General features: G+C 39.6%; 1 protein-coding gene across 3 annotated transcripts in view; it reads right to left on the bottom strand.

Annotated features, from left to right (window-relative positions):
• Nucleotides 1-594: 594 nt before the first annotated feature.
• The window catches only part of kdm4ab (lysine (K)-specific demethylase 4A, genome duplicate b), a 33637-nt gene continuing 22021 nt past the window's right edge, over nucleotides 595-12210 (bottom strand). For all 3 annotated transcript variants that reach the window (XM_032531270.1, XM_032531269.1, XM_032531271.1), the window contains exons 17-23: nucleotides 11794-11849; nucleotides 7323-7431; nucleotides 6002-6193; nucleotides 4275-4445; nucleotides 3717-3836; nucleotides 2130-2222; nucleotides 595-1946 (exon numbers count right to left, since the gene is read on the bottom strand). In XM_032531270.1, coding sequence (XP_032387161.1) covers nucleotides 1809-1946; nucleotides 2130-2222; nucleotides 3717-3836; nucleotides 4275-4445; nucleotides 6002-6193; nucleotides 7323-7431; nucleotides 11794-11849 — 879 coding nt within the window. In that variant the 3' untranslated portion in view covers nucleotides 595-1808. The remainder of the gene's footprint in view (nucleotides 1947-2129; nucleotides 2223-3716; nucleotides 3837-4274; nucleotides 4446-6001; nucleotides 6194-7322; nucleotides 7432-11793; nucleotides 11850-12210) is intronic.

The raw sequence follows: 12210 nt of genomic DNA, 5'->3' as shown, positions 1-12210 counted from the left end.
AACCACAAAAGTATTGGAGGCCACATGCAGGATAACTGCCAGGTTACTGTCAATGAATAAAAACATAAAACTTTTTAATAAGACTCCTAATACAGCTAGAATACATCTGACATGTCTTCTAACCAACTGCGGTGATTCGGAGAGCCAGGGCCATCTATCAAAAATTTAAAAAAAATATTCAATTTCCAGAAGTGGTCTCCACTTAACAAGTCCTGCTTTGGCACCGCTACAGGCCCTTTGGCTGAGACATCCAACACCGCTAGTTCCAAAATACAACAAAAAGAAACGCAGTGCTTCTAATAGAAACACTGCCTGACTCTCAGCACTTTGATCAAGTGAGGTACATATAGATCAAGTAAATTGAAGGGTATTTTTCTTAGGCCAGTCTTTACTCAAACAGCTGATGCTTACAAAGAGTGTGCAGATTTGAGGCTGCCTTGGACGGAGGCCCAAATGAAGTTGCCATGATACGAGTTCAACTTAAAAACAGACACAGGTCAAACAAGGTCCTGAGAACCCAGAAACGGTTGCTCTTCACAAAAAGCAGAAACATGACTTAACATGAAGAAAAACTTGCCCCAAGTCAGAAACTTATCCTCTTAACGCTGTTTATTTGGGATCAAACTACAACCTGGTTACAACGTTCCCCTCTAGAACTTGCTTTTATCAGAAAGAAAATCTAATCTTCGTGGAGGCCAATGTTTCGACAAAATGGTCAATTGTCCTGTGGCAGGAGGTAAAAAAACAAAAAACAAAAGAAGTGCTTTTTGCTGAGAGCCAGATTGGCATTCTAACCCTCCAATCCCAATATCTCAAAATTTAAACAGGATGTCTGAAAACCAATCAATATAATAAATATAAATACATCTTAGGTTTTCTACAGACTGTGAAAAGGACATGACAAAAATAGCTTTCTTTTCAAACTCAATGCACTCGCATAAATAAAGTGTATTAATAACATTACTTACAATAGTTATAATAAACCTTAAGCTTTAGAAAAACCAAAGTATGCTTGGCCCTTTAAAACGTAAGGCTTGGGCCTTGAAAACATCACGTCTAGTTTCCTTCTATCTTCACAGTAGATGCACGTTGACACACCTATGAGAAGAAATACTTGTGATGCAGGGAGTGATGGGTAAAACCTATAGATTTGTCAAAAGGTTACCTAATATTATTATTTCATTTCTTTGGGGTTTAAAACTTAACAGCTGATTGGCTAAGAGTTTCAAGTTCTGAGTGAAAAGCTGAACCGAGTTAATGCTTACTTTAAAACCTTTTTCCCAAGCACAATTTGTCTTCACTGCAAAATTTCAGAAATTATTAAAATAAACACAAGTCTGTACGAGCAAAAGGTAATTTATAGAAGAAATATCACTAAAAGTCCAATGTATGATATGTAAAGTTCTCTTGACAGCTGCTAAATGTGGTGGTAGACAAACAACTGTTACAAAATCCAACCTTTTCCATATTTAATAATTCCTTGATGGGTTCTTCCTGAGAAACTCAATAAAATAAGGAAATGAAGGAAGAAAACACAATCTACAGAGCGAGATGGTTAATGGTGGTCAAAGAACATTATTCACTGCACACAAAAGTCATTTTAAGTCCCAGCCGTATTTCATAAATATGTAGCCAGACAGGCCGTGGAAGAAGCAGAAGGAGGAGGAGGAGGAGGAAGTTGGTTCCTATCAGCAGCAGCCAGAAACAGACAAAGATCTGGAGCTGCTGATCTCTGCTGCAAGTTGATGATTAGGAGAATCTGGAGGGGAGAGGTGGAAAGCAGGAGCAGAGTGAAACAGAAAGGGACATCACTCCATGATGGCTCGGTAAATGATTGGCTCGATGTAGTCCTCTCTGTATCGAGAGTTGATGACTCGCTGCCTTTTGGAGTTCTGTTTGACGTCGTTCTGTGAGAAGAGCTCGAAACGCATATCTGACGCCACCGACTGAGGACCAAAACATCGGAGATAGAAATTAGTGCTTGCTGGTGCAACAGATCTCAAATGTAGAATAAGTGTTATATATATATATATATATATATATATATATAAAAGTGACATTGCATACATCATGACACGTTTTATTTGAATAAAAAGGTTCAGAGACCTTTTGATAAAATTGCAAATTACCATTCGTGACTTGACTCGTTTGGGCAGATTCTCATCTAGAGTGTAGATGTCGTCTCGCTTGACACTGATTTGTGATCCATCCTCAAACTCCACCTGCACACACACACACACACACACACACACACACACACACACACACACACACACACACACACACACACACACACACTTAAAATTCCCTTCACCACCATGTACTTTCATAAATGCTGACTGAACTTTCAAAGCAATTTAAGCACTTTACACACATGCAGCAATCAAACTGGGACAAAAAAAATATGCAGAGCAGACTGCTGCGTCCCGTGTAATTTCTCTCTAAAAGACTACTACTACACCCCACCCAGGTAGATCAAATCCACATTCTTTTTCCCCCCAATCAACAATGTAATTTTATAGCACACAGACCAGCGGCCTACAGCCCCTCCCCTTCGTGACCTATCCTGGTGCATGACCCAGCAGCGGGCTCCAGGCCAGGCAGCCAGGCCCAGGCTTATGTGAGTAGCATGCTGCTTGATGTTGGGGCTTCCCGTGGTATTAACTGTACTGATAAACCACGCTGCTGTGAGAGCTCCCTGAACGTCACTTCCATGCATTTAAACATCTTATTGTTCACCTCTGCAGTGTTTTCCACATGAGCTGATCCATATTTGGAGTTACCAGAGCTAATCATTACTAACCAAGCCTTCCGTTAAGCTCTCTCCGGGCCAATACTCATTAACTGTAACATTATTTATGCAATCGAGTCCGAATGAAACACAATATTTTATTAAGTGTGCTGTACACGTTTTAAACTATAATCCACGGATTAAAACACTTGATGAATGAACAACAATTTACTTTGGATAGCCTTAGTGTAAAATATGATTTAACATGAGTTGCAAACAGGGTTGAGATTTATTATAACATGTAACTTTCTGTATGGATCACAGTATGGGTTTAAAAGGTCCCTAAAAAGGCTTTTATTTTCTCAAAAAGCCAGAGCAAGATACCCAGGGCTCGGTTTACACCTATCGTCCTTTCTAGCCACTGGGGGACTATAGGCAGGCTGGGGGAACGCATATTAATGTTAAAAAAAATTGTGAAAAAAAGTGAAATTTTCGTGCGATGGGACCTTTAAGGTTAAGTTGTTAATATATCATTATAGCTCTGGCGTAACGTTAATCAGGTTTTATATCTACTGAACTATAACATTTATGTGACGAACCAATCACGTTTAGTTGTCAAAGCACAGCTACACTTCATCTGCATCATCTTCTAGTCTGATTTGTGTTGAATATGCACATATTTCTTTCTAATCCTTTGACTAGTTTAAGACTGAACCCAGCCATGATGGCATGATGCAGCGCCGTCACTTCCCGCACCACCCACCACCACCAAGTACATTCTCAACCTGTGGGAAACACTGGATACCACAGGCTGCATCACTTTTTAAATGTTTTTTCTTTTTCTTCTTCACTAAACAAGACCACCCACATTTTTCATTTCAGCAACATAACTCTGGTGATGTGGTTTGGACAAAGTGAGTAAGGCTTTCAGATTCAGTGCCAGTGAGACACAAAAAGAGAGAAGCAGCTTGGGGGGGGTGTTTACCAGGTACATAGGAATGGAGTGCGATGCCTTAAACTTGGCTCCATATATCAACCCATCTGTCCATCGCACTTGAACTGCATCACCTTCGGCGGGTGGGCCGAGCCGGACGCAGTCGCGGTTTTCTGAAGAAGAGCGAGAGAGAGCGATGAGAGAGATCTAGATATCTATAGAGATAGAGAGATATAGAGAGAAGAGAGACGAGAGAAGGTGAACTCTGGCTGTGTATTAGATGAGAAAACGTGTCTAAACAGGGAATAATGTTTACTTTACCAGGTCACTTATCTCATCTTTACTTGCTCTTGTAGAGTTAAATTACTTTTACTCTTTTACTAGTTGCATTTATTTATTGTATTTCTTCCTTTTTTAATTTCATTTTGTACTGTACGGTTTTGTACTTCTCCATCGGTCATGTGCTGCAGCACCATCTGAATTTCCCTCTGGGGATTAATAGAGGTTTATCTTATCTTAAGTCTCACTAAGGTTATCTATGTATGTTACTACACTTCACCCCTTGGCATAACATTTCAGTAAATAATGATTGGAAGCAATGCTATTAACCTCGATGTCCTCTGGGAAGAGGTTGTCGCTGTAGGAGCCGTCGTCGAACACAACTTCGTAGAAGGTTGCCGTGGTCAGCTCCACCAGGTCGCACTGGTAGTAACGGGCGTTTTTGTGTTTAGAGATCACCCTCTGCCCGACTGCCAGCTCACGCAGGGAAGCCGCGTTGCGCTAGGGGGACAAAAACCTAAGCATTACTCACAGAATCATATCACTCCGCCGCGATAAGAGCCACGTGAAAGATAAGTGGTTGTAGTAAAATATCAATAAGACCATCTATCAAGATAACTCTGCAAGCATATTATCAGTCAGTAATGTGTACCCAAGTAATTGTCCTGCTCTGTGATCATAGTACAATAAACATTTGAGAACTACAGTTTAGGATTTTACACAGACAAGCCCAGCCTTGTAGTCACATATATTAATACCACAGCAGCATGAAAAATAAACCTTTGCAGCAAACTCATTTACATTCAATGAACATTCATGTGGTCACTGCTCATCTCCCGACAGGACCAAACAGATGTCTGTCTCCCCCAATTTGTGAGTCATAGCGGCATGAACACGTACAAAAACAAGAATCCCTGTGGTAGATTAAGAGTTTAGGGAATACAAGTCTTCCAACTATTACTGTGCTGCACGGCTGATAAAAGCAGTGCTGGAAGTTTAGATGCAAGGCTCATGAGACTGCCTTCACAAACATCTACAATAATACAGAGCGGAGTGCATTTATCCATCTTATGAAGTGGAGAAAAAAAAGGTTTATATTCAACTTAAAATGTGACTGGAAATCATCATTATTTTCTTTAGTGCCACAAATAAAATATCCATTGTGTTTCCTCTATATCCATTCTGCAGCAATGCACTGCCATGAGTGGGGCAACCGTCTGTGATTAGTTCACTGACGAATTTCGTGTGTGTTGTTAGTGGACTCTGGACTCGAGAATATTTGGTTTAAACAGTTGGATGATGATCATATTGCTTTGTCAAGTTGGCTGGAAGTGATGTAATGTAGCGTTTTATGTCGAGTAAGCACTCCCGGGAGTATCAGCTTTAAAAGTGACGTATATTTCTTTGTAAACAAGTGGTGGGCACCAATTTATGCCAAGGTTCATGTGGATTTGAAAAGTGTTCAATTGAGAATGTATGTTGGTAACACTGTACATGTCACATTCTGGAAAGCACATTAACAAATAGGACAGTTCTTAGCAGTAGTTTAAACAAGCTTCAATGATGACAGTAAAATAATCAACAAAACCTCCGACATACTTAAAGTGTGTGGGATCTGATCCTTAGAAGATGTAACACATGCAAATTCAGTCCGACACCAAATCATATTAACCATAACAAAGCTTCTTGTTTGGGCCGGCTCAGTATTCCAATGTGGTAGAAATCACCAAACTCTGATTCCATGGAAAGACACTTTCTTTCTTTACTATAAGGAACCACGATAAAACAGCTTACGTAAGGTATTTTTTCTACAGCTGTGCTATTTGCGGAATAGAATAGCATGGGGGCATTCCAGAAGAAATCAAAAAAATGCACTCTCACAAGGTTAAGATAGGGTAAACTTGTCTTTTTCAACATGCATGTCAGTTCTCAAATCAGAAAAATAGTCCTTTCTTTGTCACATTTTCTCACATCTAAACCTCTTTGCAAGATAACGTGTGTAGAAATGATGTGACCTTCCACACCTAACTCATACATTACTGTTTCTGCACAGTTACCTCAGGTAAGAGGGGCGCTCTGTGTCTGTGGCAGGTGATGAAGACTATGAATGGCCAGTCATCCGGGTGCATGAGGATACCAGCTGCCTGAGCGCAGGTGGGGTGGAATGCCGTTGAGCAGCGTCCGTGGGAGCACTGGACACAGCAGCCATTCACCTCCCTCTTCATCCGTTTCCTGCAGTATGCACACTTCTACCAGAGTGACAAAGACAAGCGTGGAGAGGGAACAGCGGTCAAGAGGAAAAGTTACGAGTGGTGAGTTAAAGCAGAGGAAGTACAGGAGGAGAGAGGAAACAAGCCAAGTGGGGAGGAAGAGAGTAAGAAAGACACAAAAAAAAAAAAGTTATCGGAGGAAGTTCAAGGCACTCAGACGCAGACACTAACTGGAACACATGAAGAGGGAAATTACACAACTTCCTTGTGATAATTTAATGGCGCTATGACATCAATTGTGCTTATTTAGGAGTAAATCCATTGAGATCAAGGACTGGAACAATGGAGACAAGGCCATCCTTTGTGAACAAAGTCCAGAAATATTTCCAGACTGCTTGTACGTGACTCATACACGTCTTTTTTTTTTTTATAGATCAAAATGTGGGCTAGACTTGCCGCGGTAGTCGTCGTTTACGGTGTTACCCGATGGTCGGGCATACAAAGTACACATCAAAGTAAGCACTCTACAGATGTTGAGCGATATCAATGAATATCTGTACTTGTAAAATGTCTGGGGTGTTCATTAACACCAGTGTTGTCATGAGATTATTAACCGATGGGAAATTTTCCACCCCGTGGCATCATCAATGTGGGCAGAATGTCACAGCTCCATTTCGCAGTTAAAACAGCATCCACATTTTTCAGAAACACACAGAGGCTAGATTGAGAAGTGAAACAGTTAGGACAGCCAACAGGCGCCACAGCAGTTTCACTAGGGTCAAACGTGTGTTCTCAGTGAGAGCCACAAACAGATGCCATCATCAGAGCACAACTCTGTTTACCAAGAATCCAATCTGTGTGTGAGTTTAAAGTCACGGGGAGTGAAAAATACTCATGAATTAAAAATGCCACATGAATACATAGATGGGTGCCATGATATTTGTGGCATAGCTGCTGTTCGTTAGTGAATATTTATATCAAAATATTTAAAAGATACTTTTGAATAGGACAAATTCAGCAAAGAGGCGGGGCAACTAGTTTGATTTCAGGATTCTGACACATGAAATCATCAAATATTAGCTTCATGCCTACGGCTGCAAAAATGGTCTTAATCACTACAGTTAGACCATAATGTACAGCAGACCACTTTAACTGTAGTGAGTCTTACCAGTCTGAACCGCGGCAGTGGGATTGCAGAGAGGTCAATGGGGCCTCGCTCAGTGACGTTGACGAAGCGAGCTTCCAGCACAGTGATGGCACACAGCACATGAACCCACCTGTGTGAAAGGCAAACACAAAGTACATTTAGGACAAACAATTCAATGTCCCGAGTGCAATGTTGAGCACATATTAAGCAATGTGGTTACACAACTTGTAGTTGGGCCTACAAGTTAGTTAGTTGAGGCAGTTTCCGCATCATTCGGCAAAAATTCCTTAATAATCGACTTCTGCACCTCTCTCTGACACGGTTTAAAGACTTCAAGAAAACATAGGACCCAACAGCAGACTGGGCCAATAACAGGTCATTTCAGAGAGTAGAAGTTCATGTTGGCTTCTCAATAAATGCAGATGCGCATGCACGTCCCTTCGGACTATCAATCCCAAAAAAAGGCAGCGGAGTAAACAAAAAGACAATAATAAATAATTTCAATAATCAGCGAAGCATTTCAGAGATTAGTAGTTTAGCCTTCTGCTAACCATTGCCAAAGGCTCAGAGCTGCGGCTAATTCAAGTTCATATTTGGAGTATGTATCTAGCCTAGTCTCAAAGGGCTTTACAGGCCCACAAGTTTGCAAAGAAAACCAGACTGTGTTTCTTTTAGAGTTGCTGCTATTTCAGGATCAGGATGATTAAAATAATGACTAGTATTCGTACAGGTTACTGCATGAACTGAGTGCTTGTACCTTTTGGTGGGAGGGGCTTAGAACAGAGTGGAGAGCTGCAGGAGGAAAGCTGTATGTTTTTCCCTGTTTACCTTTTCCAGAAAACTGCCTAACCCAGTTATAAAGTCTACAATTGATCCATTAGGAAAATACTACAATTACCACAACTTCTTGTAGTAACTATGACTTCTACTAAATTAAGTTATATATATATATATATATATATATATATAACAACACATACATAACAAATCAATAAACAAGGTTTCAACTTGAGCATAAAATAATTATTTACCTCGGAAAAAGTAGTTCGACAAAAAGAAAACTTGTCAATGTCCACTTGAGCTTTCAACTGGACTTCACAGTCTTTCACCCTCAGCCGTTTGTGCTCGCTCAGTTGTCATGGAGACACTTATCACAGTGATAGATTGATATGGAGTTGATGGCTATGGAGATACAGTAGCTATCTCTATGATATGTGAGCAAACTTCATTTGTTGAGGAAGAACATGCAGATGCAGTTGAAGGCTAAAAAAAAGCTACTAAATGAAAACTTAAGTTAAGAGTACTTTTTGTCAAAAGTGATATATAATTATAATAAGAGCGGAAACCAAATAATGTAGTTTAGAAGTGTGGTTTGAAAATCATCATTTTACTCTTTTATGGCAATAAATGTAACTGATCTGTAACTGCACAAGTCTAGTAATAATAATATACAATACTAATTAGCTGAATAAGTGGGTAGATGAACACCAACATCGAGTATAGTTAAAACAATTGTTTATTATGGTCCAGTCTTTAGTAACCCATTTATAAAAAAGGGGATACTAATTGATAAATACGTTATATAGTGGAGAGGTCGGCTCAAAAATAGTCACACAAAAGATCCCACACGGTCATAAGCCATTTGAGGTGATGTTGGCAAACATGTTGGCAAACGTTGATTCTGTTGAAACGCATTTGCTTCACCTACAAAACCGACAAAGTGCAACCACAGTCTGGAGGTGTGCACCAACCGCACGTACACACCAATACTGTATGTGTGACGAGGTCTGGGCTGTTTTGTAAACATCATAAATTCATGTCTTGTCTTTACTTTCACGTTTACGACTGTGACCATAGAGACAGTCAGACAGACAGAACTTTCCTTATTAAAGAAAATGTGGCACTGGGTAAGCTAAAAGGTGCTTTCTACAGTCTACTGACTTAAGATTCCATGATCTTGAGGAGGACACAATCATAGAAAACACTTCTATGACTATCTTCAGTGGTGCCCTCATGTGGCATTAGTGGGTTACTGCCTGTCCCATTAAACTAACTCTGCTTCTCCTATAACTAATAACTCTTTGGGTTCCACATAAAGTTTAATGAACTGCTGTCTATGGTCGGTGTTGACTTTGACGGTGTAGTTGTTGCTGGTGATTTCAACACTCATGTTGACAATACCCAGGATAGAGGAACCAAGGAACTCTGCAGTAGGTGTAAATAATGATGGGCTAAACAACACGTGACGGAGCCCATGCACAATAAGGGACACATTTTGGACATAATTAAAGGTCTGAACATTTCCAAGGTCGTGGTGACTAATGTTGCTCTCTCTGATTCCTGTGTTTTCTTTAGTGTATGTGCAAAAAAAGTGTTCAAACAAAAGGTAATTAGAAAACGATACATCACTGAAAGCACCAGTGAAAAATTCCTTCAGCTTTTCTCCTCCACACACGCCTCCTCTGGAACATCAGTAACTGGGTTTGTAGACAACTTCAATTATAGAATTACAAATGTTATTGACGCTATTTCTCCCACTAAGGTCAAAGCTGTCTCTGGCAAGAAAACATCTCCACGGAGAAATGTAACACCTGTAAGATCCGAAAAAACAATGTCAAAAAGCTGAAAGCTGGGGAAAAACTAATCTCCAGGTCCACTATGACACTTATAAAGAGAGACTTTGCATTTATAATTTGGAACTGAAGAATGCAAGGCGGTCCTTATGGCTAAAAACAATAATTATTCACATACTTTGTTTGCTACTGTTGATTACTGCTTAACAAACCCTCCAGTTAAATAGTTAACAATCCCTCCAGTATCAGCATCTGAACTTTTATCCACCAAGGCCTGCAATGACTTTGCTATCTTCTGCAGAGGAATAATTCAGAAAATTAAAACCGTCAGTGCCTCCATATCAAGTTCAGGATATGTGTTGTCACAGTGTCCAGGCAAAACAAATCCCAGATTGACACAATTTCCAAAGATTAACTATACAAACCTGAAGACATTGTACAACATCTAAAAACCTCCTCGTGGTGCCTTGATATTCTACCGACTGGCTTCTTCAAAAATGTTTCTAATTGTTTGGCTTCTGATCTTCCACAGATTGTGAACATTGTGAAAACTGCGGTCATCAAGCCACTCTTAACAAAAGAACAATTTAGATACTTCACTAATGGACAACTATACGCCGATATCTAACCTTCCATTTTTAAGTAAAATCATTGAAAACACGTTTTTTCAACAACTCAACCTTTTTTTGTCCCTAAACAATATTTTTGATGCCTTTCAGTCAGGATTTCGTCCACACCACGGCACTGAGACGGCTCTTGACAAAGTCTTTAATGACATCCACTCAAACACCAATAGTGGCAAAACTACAGTCTTAGTAGTACTCCATCTCAGTGCTGCATTTGATACTGTCGACCACACCATACTACTGAATCAATTGAAAAACTGGGTTGGCCTTTCTGTCTCAGTACTAAAGTGGTTTAAATCCTATTTAAAGAATAGGAACTACTATGTGTCCATAGGTAATTATGCATCGGGGTTCACAGTTATGACGTGTGGAGTTCCCCAGGGCTCCGTCTTGGGGCCTCTCCTGTTTAATGCCCCAGCATTAAAACAGGAGATGCTACCACTGGCTCAGATTATGAAAAATGAAAACATAAGTTATCATAGTTATGCAGACGATACACAAACCTACTTAACCCTGTCGCCCGGGGACCACAGTCCAATACAAAAACTGGCTAGGTACATTAAATAAACTAACGACTGAATGTGCCAGAACTTTAAGTCAAATTAAGAAAAAACTGAGGTGATTATTTTTGGAGCAAAAGAGGAACGATTTAAAACCAGCACTCAGCTTCAAACAATAGTTTTAAAAACAGACAAAGCCAGAAATATTGGTGTAATTATGGACTCAGACCTGAATTTTAACAGCCACGTTAAGACTATAACAAAGTCTGCCTTTGATCAACTTAAAAATATAGGAAGGGTTAAAAGGACTTATGTGTCACCAAGACTTGGAAAACTGTAGGTTAGTTACTACTCACTACTCTCAGGCTTAAGACCTTTCTTTTTGACATTGCCTTTTTTTAATTCATTGTACTGCATTGTGAATTGTATTCCTGTAATCTGTTTTTAATTTTGTTTTCATTGTTTTTAATTTTGTAATAATTTCTAACTGTTTTATTGTTTTATGTAAAGCACTTTGAATTGTACTGCTGCTGAAATGTGCTATATAAATAACACTGCCTTGCCTTCCACATAAAACAGACCACTCACTGTCTTATGATAGATCATTTTTCAAAAAGGACATTTTATCATGACATTATTTCATTGCATATTTGTTAAATGTTACGGTTGTACATTAGGGACCAGCTCAGATTATCGTGACTACTGTACTATAGATATAACATTACTTTGAAGTTGGTGATCCACAGATTAAAACTTGATGCCTGGAGTACATTTGTCTGCTGTTATGACTTACTTGTCATTGTTGGCTCTCTGCAGAGCGCCACCTCTCAAGGAACATAGACAGCAGTCCTGAGGAAGAGGAGGAAACACACAACAATGTGTTATATTAAAAAAAAAGTTAACTTCGGCAACACACTTATCTCTTATCTTCATCACATCTAAATCCTGATGTTTAAATAACCCAGTCTCCTCTTCTGGATAACATGGATAAGCATAAGGAAGTAAAGCTTAATTATTGCTAATCCTTTGATTCTCACAAATCCACTGCGTACCTGGTGTGGCAACGTACAACACTCCAGGTCAGCGTACTGCAGAGTGGCACTAATATACTGTCAGGGAGTGAAGTGAAAATACCAGGGGTCGCATTTATAAATGTGGCTTAAACACTAAGGTTGTGATCTATAAAAAACAAATTTGACAGGAGAATGAG

This window comes from Etheostoma spectabile, chromosome 12 (genome assembly GCF_008692095.1).
Source record: "Etheostoma spectabile isolate EspeVRDwgs_2016 chromosome 12, UIUC_Espe_1.0, whole genome shotgun sequence".
Classification (NCBI taxonomy): Eukaryota; Metazoa; Chordata; class Actinopteri; order Perciformes; family Percidae; genus Etheostoma; species Etheostoma spectabile.
This window is presented reverse-complemented; position numbering and strand designations above follow the sequence as displayed.